Genomic DNA, 12025 nt, shown 5'->3' with positions numbered 1-12025 from the left:
TCTGCTCAGCGGGGAGCCTGCCTCTCCCTCTGCCTGCCACTCCCTCTGCTTGTGCTCTCTCTCTCTGACAAATAAAATCTTTAAAAAAATAAAAAGAAACCTTGGGAGAGTGATTATGCCACCCTTAGTGCTCATCCAGCCAAAAGGTTGGCATCCAGTAGTCCAGTGTCCTAGGAGGGCTTGAGTATGTGTGGTTGGTTGGTGAAAGATCGAATTTTTATTTTCATTTGGCAGTGTCTCGCCAAAAGACAAGACATTTTACAGGTTCTTAGATGGCTGAAAGTAGGAAAAGAAAGATGCCTAACTTGTAAAGTTGGGGAAATGGAAGTCTTAAAATCCAAGAAAAATATACACTAGAAAAATGAAATTTGATTTCTTCCTAAGGAAGCAAATTAACCGGATAGAAAAGCCTCTGTAAGTAAATACTGTATCTCCAATAATAACTTCACCTTTCATATGAGCTAAAGTGTTTTAAAGATTTCATTTTTTAATACACACTGGTCATTAAAAGAGAACTCTCTAGTGTGTTGCAATAAATGGTGGCTTGAAGTCCTTAACAAGAATGAATGAGACCCTGATAAATATGCCATGTCAGAGGAGGTAGACTAGACCCCAGAAAACTGAAGGTAGACCTTTTCCCCTTTACCTTGCTGCCTAATACTAAAGTTATCAGACCACAGTTAAACCAGCAACATTTGACACCAAACCCGAGGACAGACCGCAGGAATTAGAATCACACTTTACAGGTGAGCAACTTTGGCTTCAGAGAAGTGGCTGCTGGAACACTTTTTTGAAAGACTGTTATGTAATAGCCAGAGCTCCTTTCAAAAGAGAAATGGCCTTGAGCTAAATGAGGAGAGAACAACACCTGACCTTGCTCTTGGGTTCACAGCTGGGTAGGGCTAATTAGGGCAAAAGTGTGGCTCTCGAATCTATGTAGAGACAGCCAGCAGCTCGCTAGGGACAGCCAGATTCCAGCCTGTGTTCCCGGCCTGGGGCGAGGTTAGGGAAGCGGGCGCCCATCCCTTGTGCTGCAGTGAGAAACTAAGGGAATGAAGCCAAGAGCCCGATCGCGCTCTGGGGGACTGCCACCACCTCAGAGGGCGCTCACTCCCTGCGCCTCCTTCCACGGATGGCACTACTTGTGTGGGCTGCAAGTCTCTCGCCGCTGCCCTTCCTCTTCCTCCTGGGCCTTTGGCAGGACCTTCGCCCCACACGACCCTCCTAATCCTGGCGCCCCCTCCATGCGAGAGCCACAGCCAGACCGTTCCATTGTCCCGCGATTCCGCTGCTAGCACGGAGCTCGCTCCACCGATGACGCCTCCATTAAGATCGCTTTAAATGAAGTTATCGCCATCGGAAAAATAAAAAAAGGCGGTGGGAGGGTGGGAGCTATTTAGTCGCCAAGCGGTTGGCCAATGCATGAAGGGGCTGAACCGAGAGGACGGAGCGGCCGACTGATGATTGGTTATACTAGAAGCCTGTCTGGGCCGTACCACACTTACTCGGAGGGGGTCTGGAGAATGAGTGAGGGCGGCTCCTCGCTTTTGAGTATTTCCAGCACCCACATATAACTATTTTTACCTCCGAGGATTTATTCTTGAATACTGCTGGAATTGAAAATAGGACGCAGGAAAACGAAAGACTCGCCGAGCCACTCCCCCATTTCTGACTCCTGCGCAGTACGCCAGTCCTCCTGTCCCAGTCCTCTGCGGAACCCGACGGCCGTGCGCGCGCGCGCTCGTTCTCTAGCGTGCGTACGGCGCTGTGCTCCCGCAGCCAATCAGGCCGCGAGGTCGCCGCGGTCGCCGGGTTCGCGCGCACGCCCTAGAGCGGAGTGGGGGTGGGGGCTATGGGTGAATGGGAGAGTGAGCGGGGGTGGGCGCGGCGTCGAGAGCCGCATGAATGAGAGAAACGTGCCCCGCGCGAGACGTCGCGCGCGCCCGGGACAGGGAGCCAATGGGAACGCTGGGAGGGCTCGAGACCCGGCGCTGAGGGCAACGGCCGCGCGCCGGCTCGAAGACGAGCGTCGCCGGGCGGGGGCGCGCGTAGCAGGGCGGGCGTGGAGCGTGCGGGGGCCGCGCGCGGCCTCTCAGAGGCCGGACGGCACTGCCGGGAGGCGGCGGCGACAACGACGGCGGCGGTGACGGGAACCGCGCCGGGGGTGAGTACCGGGGACACCGGCCCCTGCGGAACCGGAAGTGCCGGGCCAGTGAGGTGGGAGGGGAGAGTGACCTCTAGGGAAGGGGGACCAAGGAGGGGGGGAGGTGGTTTGAGGCCCCATTCCTTCTCCCGGGCCGGGTCATCCAACTGCGGCGGGACCCGTGGGCCCCGGAAACGGACGACGAGTAGAGGCCGGGGATCCGCGGCCGCCGGGGCACTGAACGGGTTAGTGCCCGGCCGCCCGGTCCTGGCTCGGGACCTCCGCGTCTGGCGCCCGGCCGCCGCCCCTTCCACCCCCGGCCCTGCGCCCCCGGGCTCTGCCGTGTCCCGCAGCCTCAGTGGGCCCTACCGCCGCGGATTCCGTCTTCTCGGTCTCAGTCAGCTCTGCCCCAAATGGTGATTCTCCCTACCCCAGCTCCGGGGTGGGGACGGGGTGCTGTTTCCCTTTTACCTCCCCGCATTTCAGGTCCCTTGCCCCCTTCTGCTGATACTTATTTTGGCTCAAGCCTCATCCTGTTACCTGTTCTCTCCCATCCATCCGCTTCCTCCTTACCCCCACCAGCTGGGAGCTCCGTGCTTTTAGTACTTTGTACTTTTTGCCACTGGAGCTGGAATGCATTTGCCAATATTTTACCTATAGGGATCTCTTTGTGGGACAGGGAGGTAGAAAGTGTTTTACCCACTTGGCCAAATGAAAACACGCTAATGAGAAGTAAGAAAGTGACTTAAAAGTTATGGAAAGAGGTGTAGGATCGTTTGTGTGTTATACCCTAGACGATTTTTTGCGTTGGATTTTTCCACTTCCTGGTTAATGCCATCTTGTCTAGGTCGATCTTAGATCACATCGCTATCCTTTTATCCCATTATCTCTTGTACTCTATCAATCTCTTCAGAATGCTCAATATCACTCATTTTTAATAACCCACCTAATGGCTATAAGAATGTATTGCCATGTACTTGGCTACTTCTGTATGTAATAACACCCTTATTAAACTTTTGCTTGATTCCAACCAACATCTTGACATGTGGATTATTCATGATACCTTGATTACTGTGTATTCAGAATTACTATATTGCAGTGTTACACTATTTCAACAAATAACTTGTGTTATTGGTGGTACTGCTGATCTCCATTCACCCCGTTGAGGTACCTACTTGTATTAAATATACAGTATGATCTGTAGTTTGTTTTCTATGTACATATTTCCATTCCATAGATTACTTTGTGCCTGAGTATGTCATACACATTCTTGTACACCTTTCTCATGCTGGTACAGATCCAGACTGCTGGTTTTGATGAACCACACTCACCCTGCAGTCTCATCCCTACTGCCCACAGCACATTCTTCTGCAAAGACTTGGTGCGTCTTTATTATACCCAATAAATTGTTCCGTTTTTGTCATCTCCCTTCTAATGTATATTCCGTAAACATTTCAAAGGTTGATCACTTTTGTTTCCCTGTATCGTACTCCCCAAATTGCATTGCCTTTTATGACCCTGCATTACTATGGCAGTATTAGCCCATGTGACTTTTCTCCCGTCAGAAAATATAATCTGAAATAATATATGGTGTCTAAATGATATTACTTACTCTAGATAAAATTGTAGTAATGTAGCTTTCCATCTTCTCTACTCTTTGAGGTTTTGAGGGGAAAGTTTGCTTTAATAGTACTGCCCACAGGGGCGCCTGGGTGGCTCAGTCGTTAAGCGTCTGCCTTCATCTCGGGTCATGATCCCAGGGTCCTGGGATCGAGCCCTGCATCGGGCTCCCCGCTCTGCGGGAAGCCTGCTTCTCCCTCTCATACTCCCCCTACTTGTATTTCTCGCTCGCTCGCTCGCTCTCTCTGTCAAATAAATAAATAAAATCTTTAAAAAAAAAAAAATAGTACTGCCCACAAACCAAGAATTTGCTTCTCGTTCACAAAGTTACTTAGGCCTAAACTGAGAAGGTTGGGCTTTGATTCCTATAGAAACTGAGTGTTAAATAATCATAAAATCAGGGGCTAGAGGGGGTTTATCTTTTTTAGGCCTTTAACAATTTCTTGTACTCTCTGAATGTTCACTCTATTCTAATATTGCTGTTTGGCCCTCTAATACTCTGTTATTTTAAGGAGAGCGACAGTGCATCTTGAAGGAAGGTGTCTTTGCCTTCCATGCCACAGGTAAGAGAGGAAGTGGTGAATTCCAGGGCACATTTGTATTTCACTGTCCGAATCTTCTGACGTATGAATTTCTGCCACCGGTATTAAGGGAACTACTGAACTGCTTGGGTCAAATAAACTTTTATTTTTAAATTCTAACAAGTAAAATTTTTGGTCTGCAGATTCCAAGATGCAGTCACTGGGCAAGTAGTGTAGTGGATGAGAAAGTGGTAGAAAGGCTTTGTGTTGGCAAAGGGGCATGTGAACTCTGGTTCTTAACCTGACTGCTCAGGTGATTAAGTAGAATGGCCTCAGGCATTCTCTAGCCTTCAATTTTATGGAGTGGGGTAAGGGACTGTGTCACCAGATAATGTGAGTTAAGTGCTTTGAGATCACAGATGAAAAGCATCCTATAAAATCCAAAGTGTTACTTGGCTACTACCGTCAACAGAAATAATTGTTACTCTTAATCATATGGGGAATGTGGGGCTCAGTTGACTTCTGATAGGCCAATGTAGGAATAAATTGTTGAATTTGGAAGAAAAGGCCCAGCTTCTGTGGTTGACTCAGTTTCTCAGAGCAGCTCACCTTTTAGTTCAAGGACAGTCTCACCCAGGTCCTTTCATGGGTTATTCCAGAAGACCAAAAACTCAGTTTTTGCCTCTTCAGGGTTATAACTGAAAGCGTAGAGAGATAAGAGACAGAGACATACACGGAAGGGAAATGAGACATTCTGTCCTATTTTGAGGTTACTTTTTTCTTTTTTCATTGTTGCAGTAAATACTCTCTTTGTCCAAAGAGAATCTCTTTTCTAGGACTGCCCTTCACTGCTGTGCCCTTGTTTGTTTTTAGATTTTGATATTCTTGACATTTGTAACTGCCCATTTGTGTCAGGTGAGATGCACCCCTCATAAGAGCTAATTCTTTGATGACCTCAGGCCAGGTGAAACCATATTCTCTTTCCAGTATGAACAGCACTTAGAAGAGTGAAGGATTCTGAATCCATTGTCCTCCCAATTCAGAATCCTTTCCCACATGCACATAAGTGAAGTGTATGCCATAAAAAGGCACTTTTTAAACAGAGTAGCCTGTGGGGTGTCAGCCTTGATGTTCTTAAGAAATTCTCTGAAAGAATTTATCTGGTGAAGATATTTGTGTTTTTTTTTTGTTTGTTTCCCAGGTGAGGCACTGTAACCCAGTTGAATTCTGCATCTAGAAAGCCCAAGACTGAAGATCAAAGACATTGACTAACCTGGAAACAGGGACCTCTTTGGAACTTTGCTTTCATCCACAGAACCGTTTTAGAACTATCATTGAGTGGAATTGATTTCTTCATCTTATTTTGTTAATTGGGAAGAACATGGATTCAGGGATTTTACAGTTCCCTTTAGTTTTGTATGAACTCGATAGGAAACGGAGCCCTTAAAGGGCTTGGGAATAACAAGAAGAGATTGAAGACAGACAAGCTTGCTCGTGCTCTCTCTCTCTGTTTTCCCTCCCCCTTGGAAGAAAAGGATTTACAACTCAACCTTCTAACAGCTGCAGCCCAGCTTTAGCCATCAAGAGAAAATAAATAAAATTAAACCACCATTGCCAGACTACAAGCCCTGAAGTCAAGGTGTGGGAGTGGTGGCATTGAGAAAACTGCCTAAAAGGGACAAGGACTGCAGTAAAAAAAGCTTCTCTTTAAAACTGGAAGGGGCCTCAGATTCCCTTTTTGATTAAAATAGAAACACAGGGCACACCTCTTTTAGGTGCAGCTCACATCTGGTGGAGTGTGGTAGTCGTGGAGGTGCTAGAGTGTCTCCTCAGAAGCATTTTTCCTTGCCCGAAGTGGTCTCCCCTACCCTGATATTCTCCCCTGCTTGCCCTTTGAAGACTTGCCTCCATCCATGAGCTATTCCCTGACCTGTCTGACGGCCCATGTTCTCCACCTGCAACCATTTGCATGTGTACAGCCTACTGTTTGTCTCCAGTTTTTAAACTGTACAAGTTGTGTTTCTTAATCTCTCCCTCTTGTTCTGGAGAGTGGTTATTCATCATTTGGAATCACCTTTCCCCCTCCCATGTGTTTTCCTTCATTTGAGATCTTTTGACCTTTGGTTTTCTTTGGGAGGGGGAAGGGTGATAATTTTAAATTTCTGTTTCCCCGGTTTCCTTCTGTACTCTTTTTCTCCGTTGTTCCCCTCATCCCATTTTCTTGTCTGTTCTGCCGCTGTGTGGGCCTGGGCTATGCGGCAGGGCAGACCTCCCATCAGAGCTCCAACATGCCCGCAGAGTCTGGAAAGAGATTCAAGCCCAGCAAGTATGTTCCGGTCTCAGCAGCCGCCATCTTCTTAGTGGGAGCTACGACCCTCTTCTTTGCCTTTACGTGAGTTTTCTCCCAGTGGTGGTTTTTGGGGTGCTCCATGGGAGGTGAGGGGGTTGTTTGTCACGTGAGTTTTGCTAGTTACTTGCCATGTGCCTGGGTGTCTTAATGTCTGATAGAGGCAACAACACATCTCAGAGACATGGTAAGCACAGGGAGAAAAAGCCTATCCTGTCAGCCTTGTTAGAAATTTTACTCTGTTGAATCATCTCCCTTCCCCTGCCTCCCTTCCTTGGGCATCACAGATGTCTTTGTGTTTTCTTACCCAGCTCTCCATCATGAGATGATCGTGAACTAGGAAGGAAGTAGGAGGAAACTACCAGAGAGGCTTGAAGCAGCTTGAGCAATTGGTTCTGTGAGAGAAAGAACTAGACTAGAGGTTTTTCAAACAGTAATGGCTTTTCCCCAGGATGTCGAGCTGAGTGTACTGGAGAATTGCAGACTTGATTTAGGAAATAGACCAAGGAGACAGCTGGGCTTTTCCTGTTGCTCACATGGTTTTCTCTGCACATTAAGAGCCAAAGCCTGGACCAGTGAAGGCCACTGGGAAGGGGCAGGTTTTACTTAGGAAGAATCCTGGCAGGCTGCCTTCACATCCCTTTCTGCTGGAGGGATGGCAGTCATTCCTGCATTCCCTGGTCCTGTTAGGAAAAGCGGTTGCCATCGAAGGTTTCCTGCTTAGGATATTCAGACTTTGTTCATCTGCCAGTCACTGGAGGAGACTGATTTATCTTTCCTCTTCCCACAGTATTTTAGCTGTTGACCACCTGGCCGGCCTCTTCGCTGTTACCTGTTTATGAATTAACGTGTAGCAGGCTTCTGAGCCTTAAACTGTTGAGTCACTGAGTTAGTGTTCTAGTTGTAGCTCTTGGAACAATCAGAGCATGCTAGATTTTTCTGGGGAGTTCACTTTGCCGTGATTTCAGGCTCAAACCTAATTGTGAGATGCTGTTTAGAGCAATGGGAGGTTGCTGGGAAGAGGAAGGAAATGGACTGAAGTGGTAGGGAATAAAAGCAGTTTGGACTCATTGAAGGATGAATGAAGCGGGAATTGCTGGGGAGGGGGCAGTTACTATTATGGGGAGAAACCTAAGAACTGATATTATCTGAGGAGGGGAGGAAACCCTCCCTTCCCCCCTAAATTGAGCTTCATATATCAAAAGGAATTCTAAAAGATTTGGATTGTTTGGCCTATAGAGTCAGCAAAGTAATGATGTTTTTCTGTTGAGTTTTTAAACAAGGAAAAAAAATGAATCTCTTATCTAAGGTATGAGCATCATCCTGCTTTTTACCTGTTCTTCTGGAGGGTAGAGGTCATGGATTCTTTGGCCCCCAGCTCTCCAGCCTGAGCATGCCTGTTGATTCCCTCAAGGATCTAAAGCAGCCCTACTCTTCTCTGTACTCTTCTTTATCTGACTTTTTCTCATAATTTTTTTCTCTTGCTTAAATTCAGCGTGTTTAGTGTTCTGTCGTTCATGTATTGACTGTCAATAAGGAGATGTGAGTCTTCAGTTTTAGACTTGTTTTTGTTTCAGCTATTATGGCCAGCAAATAGAATCAGCATTTTTTTAAAAGATTTTTTAATGTTTAAGTAACCTCTATACCCAGTGTGGGGCTCGAACTCACGACCCTTAGATCAAGAGGCACATGATCTACCGACTGAGCCAGCCAGGCACCCCTAGAATCAATATTTTATTTTACTTTATTTTTTTAAAAGATTTTATTTATTTATTTGACAGAGACACAGCGAGAGAGGGAACACAAGCCGGGGGAGTGGCAGAGGGAGAAGCAGGCTTCCCGCTGAGCAGGGAGCCCGATACGGGGCACGATCCCAGGACCCTGGGATCATGACCTGAACCGAAGGCAGACGCTTAATGACTGAGCCAGCCAGGCACCCCTAGAATCAGTATTTTTATTTTATTTTATTTTTTTAAAGATTTTATTAGAGAATGAGAGAGAGAGCACATGAGAGGGAGGAGGGTCAGAGGGAGAAGCAGACGCCCTGCTGAGCAGGGAGCCTGATGTGGGACTCGATCCAGGGACTCCAGGATCATGACCTGAGCCAAAGGCAGTCGCGTAACCAACTGAGCCACCTAGGCACCCTAGAAGCAGTATTTTAACCAAGGGATGGTTATATGAGATCTTTGTATCCTTGTAGCCGTTGTGGTGCTGTGTCAGGGGGTATGTTATAAGACCAGGTTGACACCCTTAGGCCTGCTTGATTGAGGAGGGTCTGTTTTCCTTCAAAAGGCAAGGCCTTGGGGCTCCTGGGTGGCTCAGTCGATAAGCGTCTGCCTTCGGCTCAGGTCATGATCCCAGGGTCCTGGGATCGAGCCCCGTATCGGGTTCCCTGCTCAGCGGGAGGCCTGCTTCTCCCTCTCCCACTACCCCCTGCTTGTGTTCCCTCTCTCTCTCTCTCTGTCAAATAAATAAATAAAATCTTAAAAAAAAAAAAAAAAAGGCAAGGCCTTTGGGAAGCTAGGAAATTCAGGGGCCTGAGTGGTCTCTCTTTCAACTTGTTCTTGAGATAGAGCAAGCAGAATCCTCATTCTTATTTTGTTAATCTGAAGCCACTGAAGTGCTTGGCTGGTTATACCAGTTTCGCCACAAAGAGTTGTCCTGACATAGGCATTTTCTCGACTGATAGTTGAAGCTATTTAACCTACTTTCTCATTCCCTAGTGCCAGAGAAATAGGGGCCCTCCTTATTCCATGGTCTCTCAGCCCCAGGAGAAAGAATTTTGGAGGACGGTAATGGACTTTGGAATTACTGCCTCTAATCCAAAGTTAGAAGAGACTTAAGTCATAGTTAGAGTTTCCCCTGGCAGTTTCCTCTAGGCTCTTTTCTTCCTCGAGTCTCCCCTACCCACCTCATGGAGACAAACACCCTATTTATTTTTTATCACCTATCTCTTGGTACTTGTGAAGTTCTCATCTCTTCCCTTACATCTGACCGTAGCAGTTCCTCTATAAGCATATATCTGGGCTGAGCTGCCTGCGTTGTCAAAAACTGTTCCCCCCACAGATTATATCCTTTTTGAAGTTCAGTTCTTTGGAGGAATCCCCCTCCCCTGGTTTAAAACTATATGCAACCTAAAAAACAATTTCTGGTATTAAATAGATAAGAGGAAGGCTTTCTTTGTTTTGTTTGTTTGGTTTGGTTTTTTTAATTTTTTAAAAATTTTTTTAGATTTTTATTTATTTAATTTATTTGTCAGAGAGAGGGAGAGAGCAAAAGCAGGGGGAGCAGCAGGCAGAGGGGGAAAGCAGGCTCCCTGCTGAGCAAGGAGTGTGCCGCGGAACTCCATCCCAGGATGCTGGGATCGTGACCTGAGCCAAAGGCAGACGCTTAACCAACTGAGCCACCCAGGTGTCCCTTAAGATTTTATTTTTAAGTAATCTCTACTCCCAACGTGGGGCTCAAACTTAAGACCCCGAGATCTCTTGAGTTGCTTGCTCTACCGACTGGAGCCAGCCAAGTGCCCCAGAGGAAGACTGTCTTTGAACCAACTCCTGTTTGGGGCCCTGAATCTGTACCTATTCTGTCATCCTCCTGTTCTCTTCACCAGGCTATAACTGTCTGTTCTTACATCAGTCTAAGTCCCAAGTGGGAATGACTTTAGGACCTAGAGGACTGGGAGTAGGAGGGAGAGTCCCGTTCAGTTGGCAGACATAATTAGTGGAGGCATGTAGGTTTCAACTCATTAGGAACAATTTTCCCTTGGTGTTTCTCTGGCAGGTAGAGAAAGCTGTGAGCAGAAATTATCAGCTGGGTTTGGTCACCAAAAGGTGATCTGCCCTGGAGAAGCTTGAATAGAACAGTTGAGGCCTTCCCTCCAGAACCCTGATCCCTCCCATTCACTGAATTTGTCCCGTACCAAAAGTAAGTGGGAGAGTTATTGGGGATTCTGTTTTAATTATTTTCCTCTGTTGGGGAAGGAGAGTGTCTGCTAAAGTAACCCTCCTCCTCCCAATTAGATCCTAGACCCTGTGTTTAAGATAATGGGCCTGGATCCTCATCTGTCTTAGTTTAATCCCCTTTTGTGATTGGCAAGGGTAGGGGGCAGTGCTAAGTAAGGAATCAGCACTGTTGGGGGGTCAGGAAGCTAATTTTGGTAAAGTCTGTTAACCTTTGTGAATCTGTTCTTTGTAAAGTGAGGAGGTTGACCGAGAGTAGTTTATTTAAGCACAGTGCCCCTTTTTCCAGTGAGATCTTATGTGGAACCCCAGTGTGTCAAACACAAGAGGAGGGCTGCTCTGGGTCAAGTGAGGCTGGTGTGTGGAGGCCCAGCCACTTGGTGTCTCCTCTTTGCCTCCCTGGGGACCCCTGAGTCTTTCTTAGAGCTCCTGGCAATGCCATTTGAAATAAATCACTGAACTGCCTCCCTAAAATCTCCTTGAGCTCTGAGTTAAGTCAGCCAGTGTCTCATTGTCGAGTTCTAAAGTTGGTAGGGAGGGCGTAGTGGTAAAATCTCTGCTGCAAGCTGTCCTTTGTGGGAAGGATACATGTCAGGGTTGTCCAGAAATCCAGGATGGTCTTTTCCAGTGTCCCATCCGTGAGAGTGCTTGCTTCTTTTCAGTTTCTGCCTCTGGCCCCTCCCAACCTTTTACCCAGAGTTGGGTAACCTTAGTGCCTCTCCCTCTGGTCCTTTTTTTCTTGACTGCAGAGGTGCTAGCACCTGATTTGAGTGGGAGCAGCCTCGTGATTTAGGGCATTAATTGAGCAGTGGATGTTCCTTTTACTTCCCACGTTGTTTTTTCATCCAGGAATAAGTGCCCAAGTCCTACATCTTGCACTCAGCTGCTTGAAAGGGTGCGTAAGACACGACATATCGGGTATCTTAGGAAAAACTTCCCCACCTAAGAGAGGAAAAATTGTTTTCCCATGGCATCTTGAGGATCCCCAGGGGCAGGAAGTGGGCTATTCATTCCAGCCTTGCCTCATCAACAGGGAACACTAGCCGTAGAGTCAAACTATGTGCTAGGCATGGGCGGAATGCTTAGACCTATTCTTTAGGAGCTTAGCGCCTCTGTTTTAAGTGTTCTTGAATTTCTAGTACCTCACATAGGGGAAGTGGAATTAGGGATGAAGGTGGAGCTGGAATGATAATTGATGATGATGGTGATACTTAATAATGGGGGGCGTGTCCTCTATCCAGGGAATGCTCAGTAGTAAGCTAGCTGGTTTAAAAAGAATTCCAGGATCTTTTCAGATATTGTCTCCTTCATTCTAACATTGTATTACGTAGCTGAAGTAATGAGATTGGGGAGTTTTCTGTAGATTACCTAAGGCTACATAGCAAAGCATCGATTGAGATGGGATTAAGATCCAAAGCTTCTTTTTTTTTTTTTT

The 12025-nt window shown here is 46.9% G+C and overlaps 1 protein-coding gene across 1 annotated transcript in view; it reads left to right on the top strand.

Annotated features, from left to right (window-relative positions):
* The first annotated feature begins 1983 nt into the window (after positions 1-1983).
* The window catches only part of ZDHHC5 (zDHHC palmitoyltransferase 5), a 27220-nt gene continuing 17178 nt past the window's right edge, over positions 1984-12025 (top strand). Inside the window, exons 1-2 of the mRNA XM_006728557.3 lie at positions 1984-2164; positions 5486-6676. Coding sequence (XP_006728620.1) covers positions 6573-6676 — 104 coding nt within the window. The 5' untranslated portion in view covers positions 1984-2164; positions 5486-6572. The remainder of the gene's footprint in view (positions 2165-5485; positions 6677-12025) is intronic.

This window comes from Leptonychotes weddellii, chromosome 11, assembly GCF_054177405.1.
Source record: "Leptonychotes weddellii isolate Sample4059 chromosome 11, ASM5417740v2, whole genome shotgun sequence".
Classification (NCBI taxonomy): Eukaryota; Metazoa; Chordata; class Mammalia; order Carnivora; family Phocidae; genus Leptonychotes; species Leptonychotes weddellii.
This window is presented reverse-complemented; position numbering and strand designations above follow the sequence as displayed.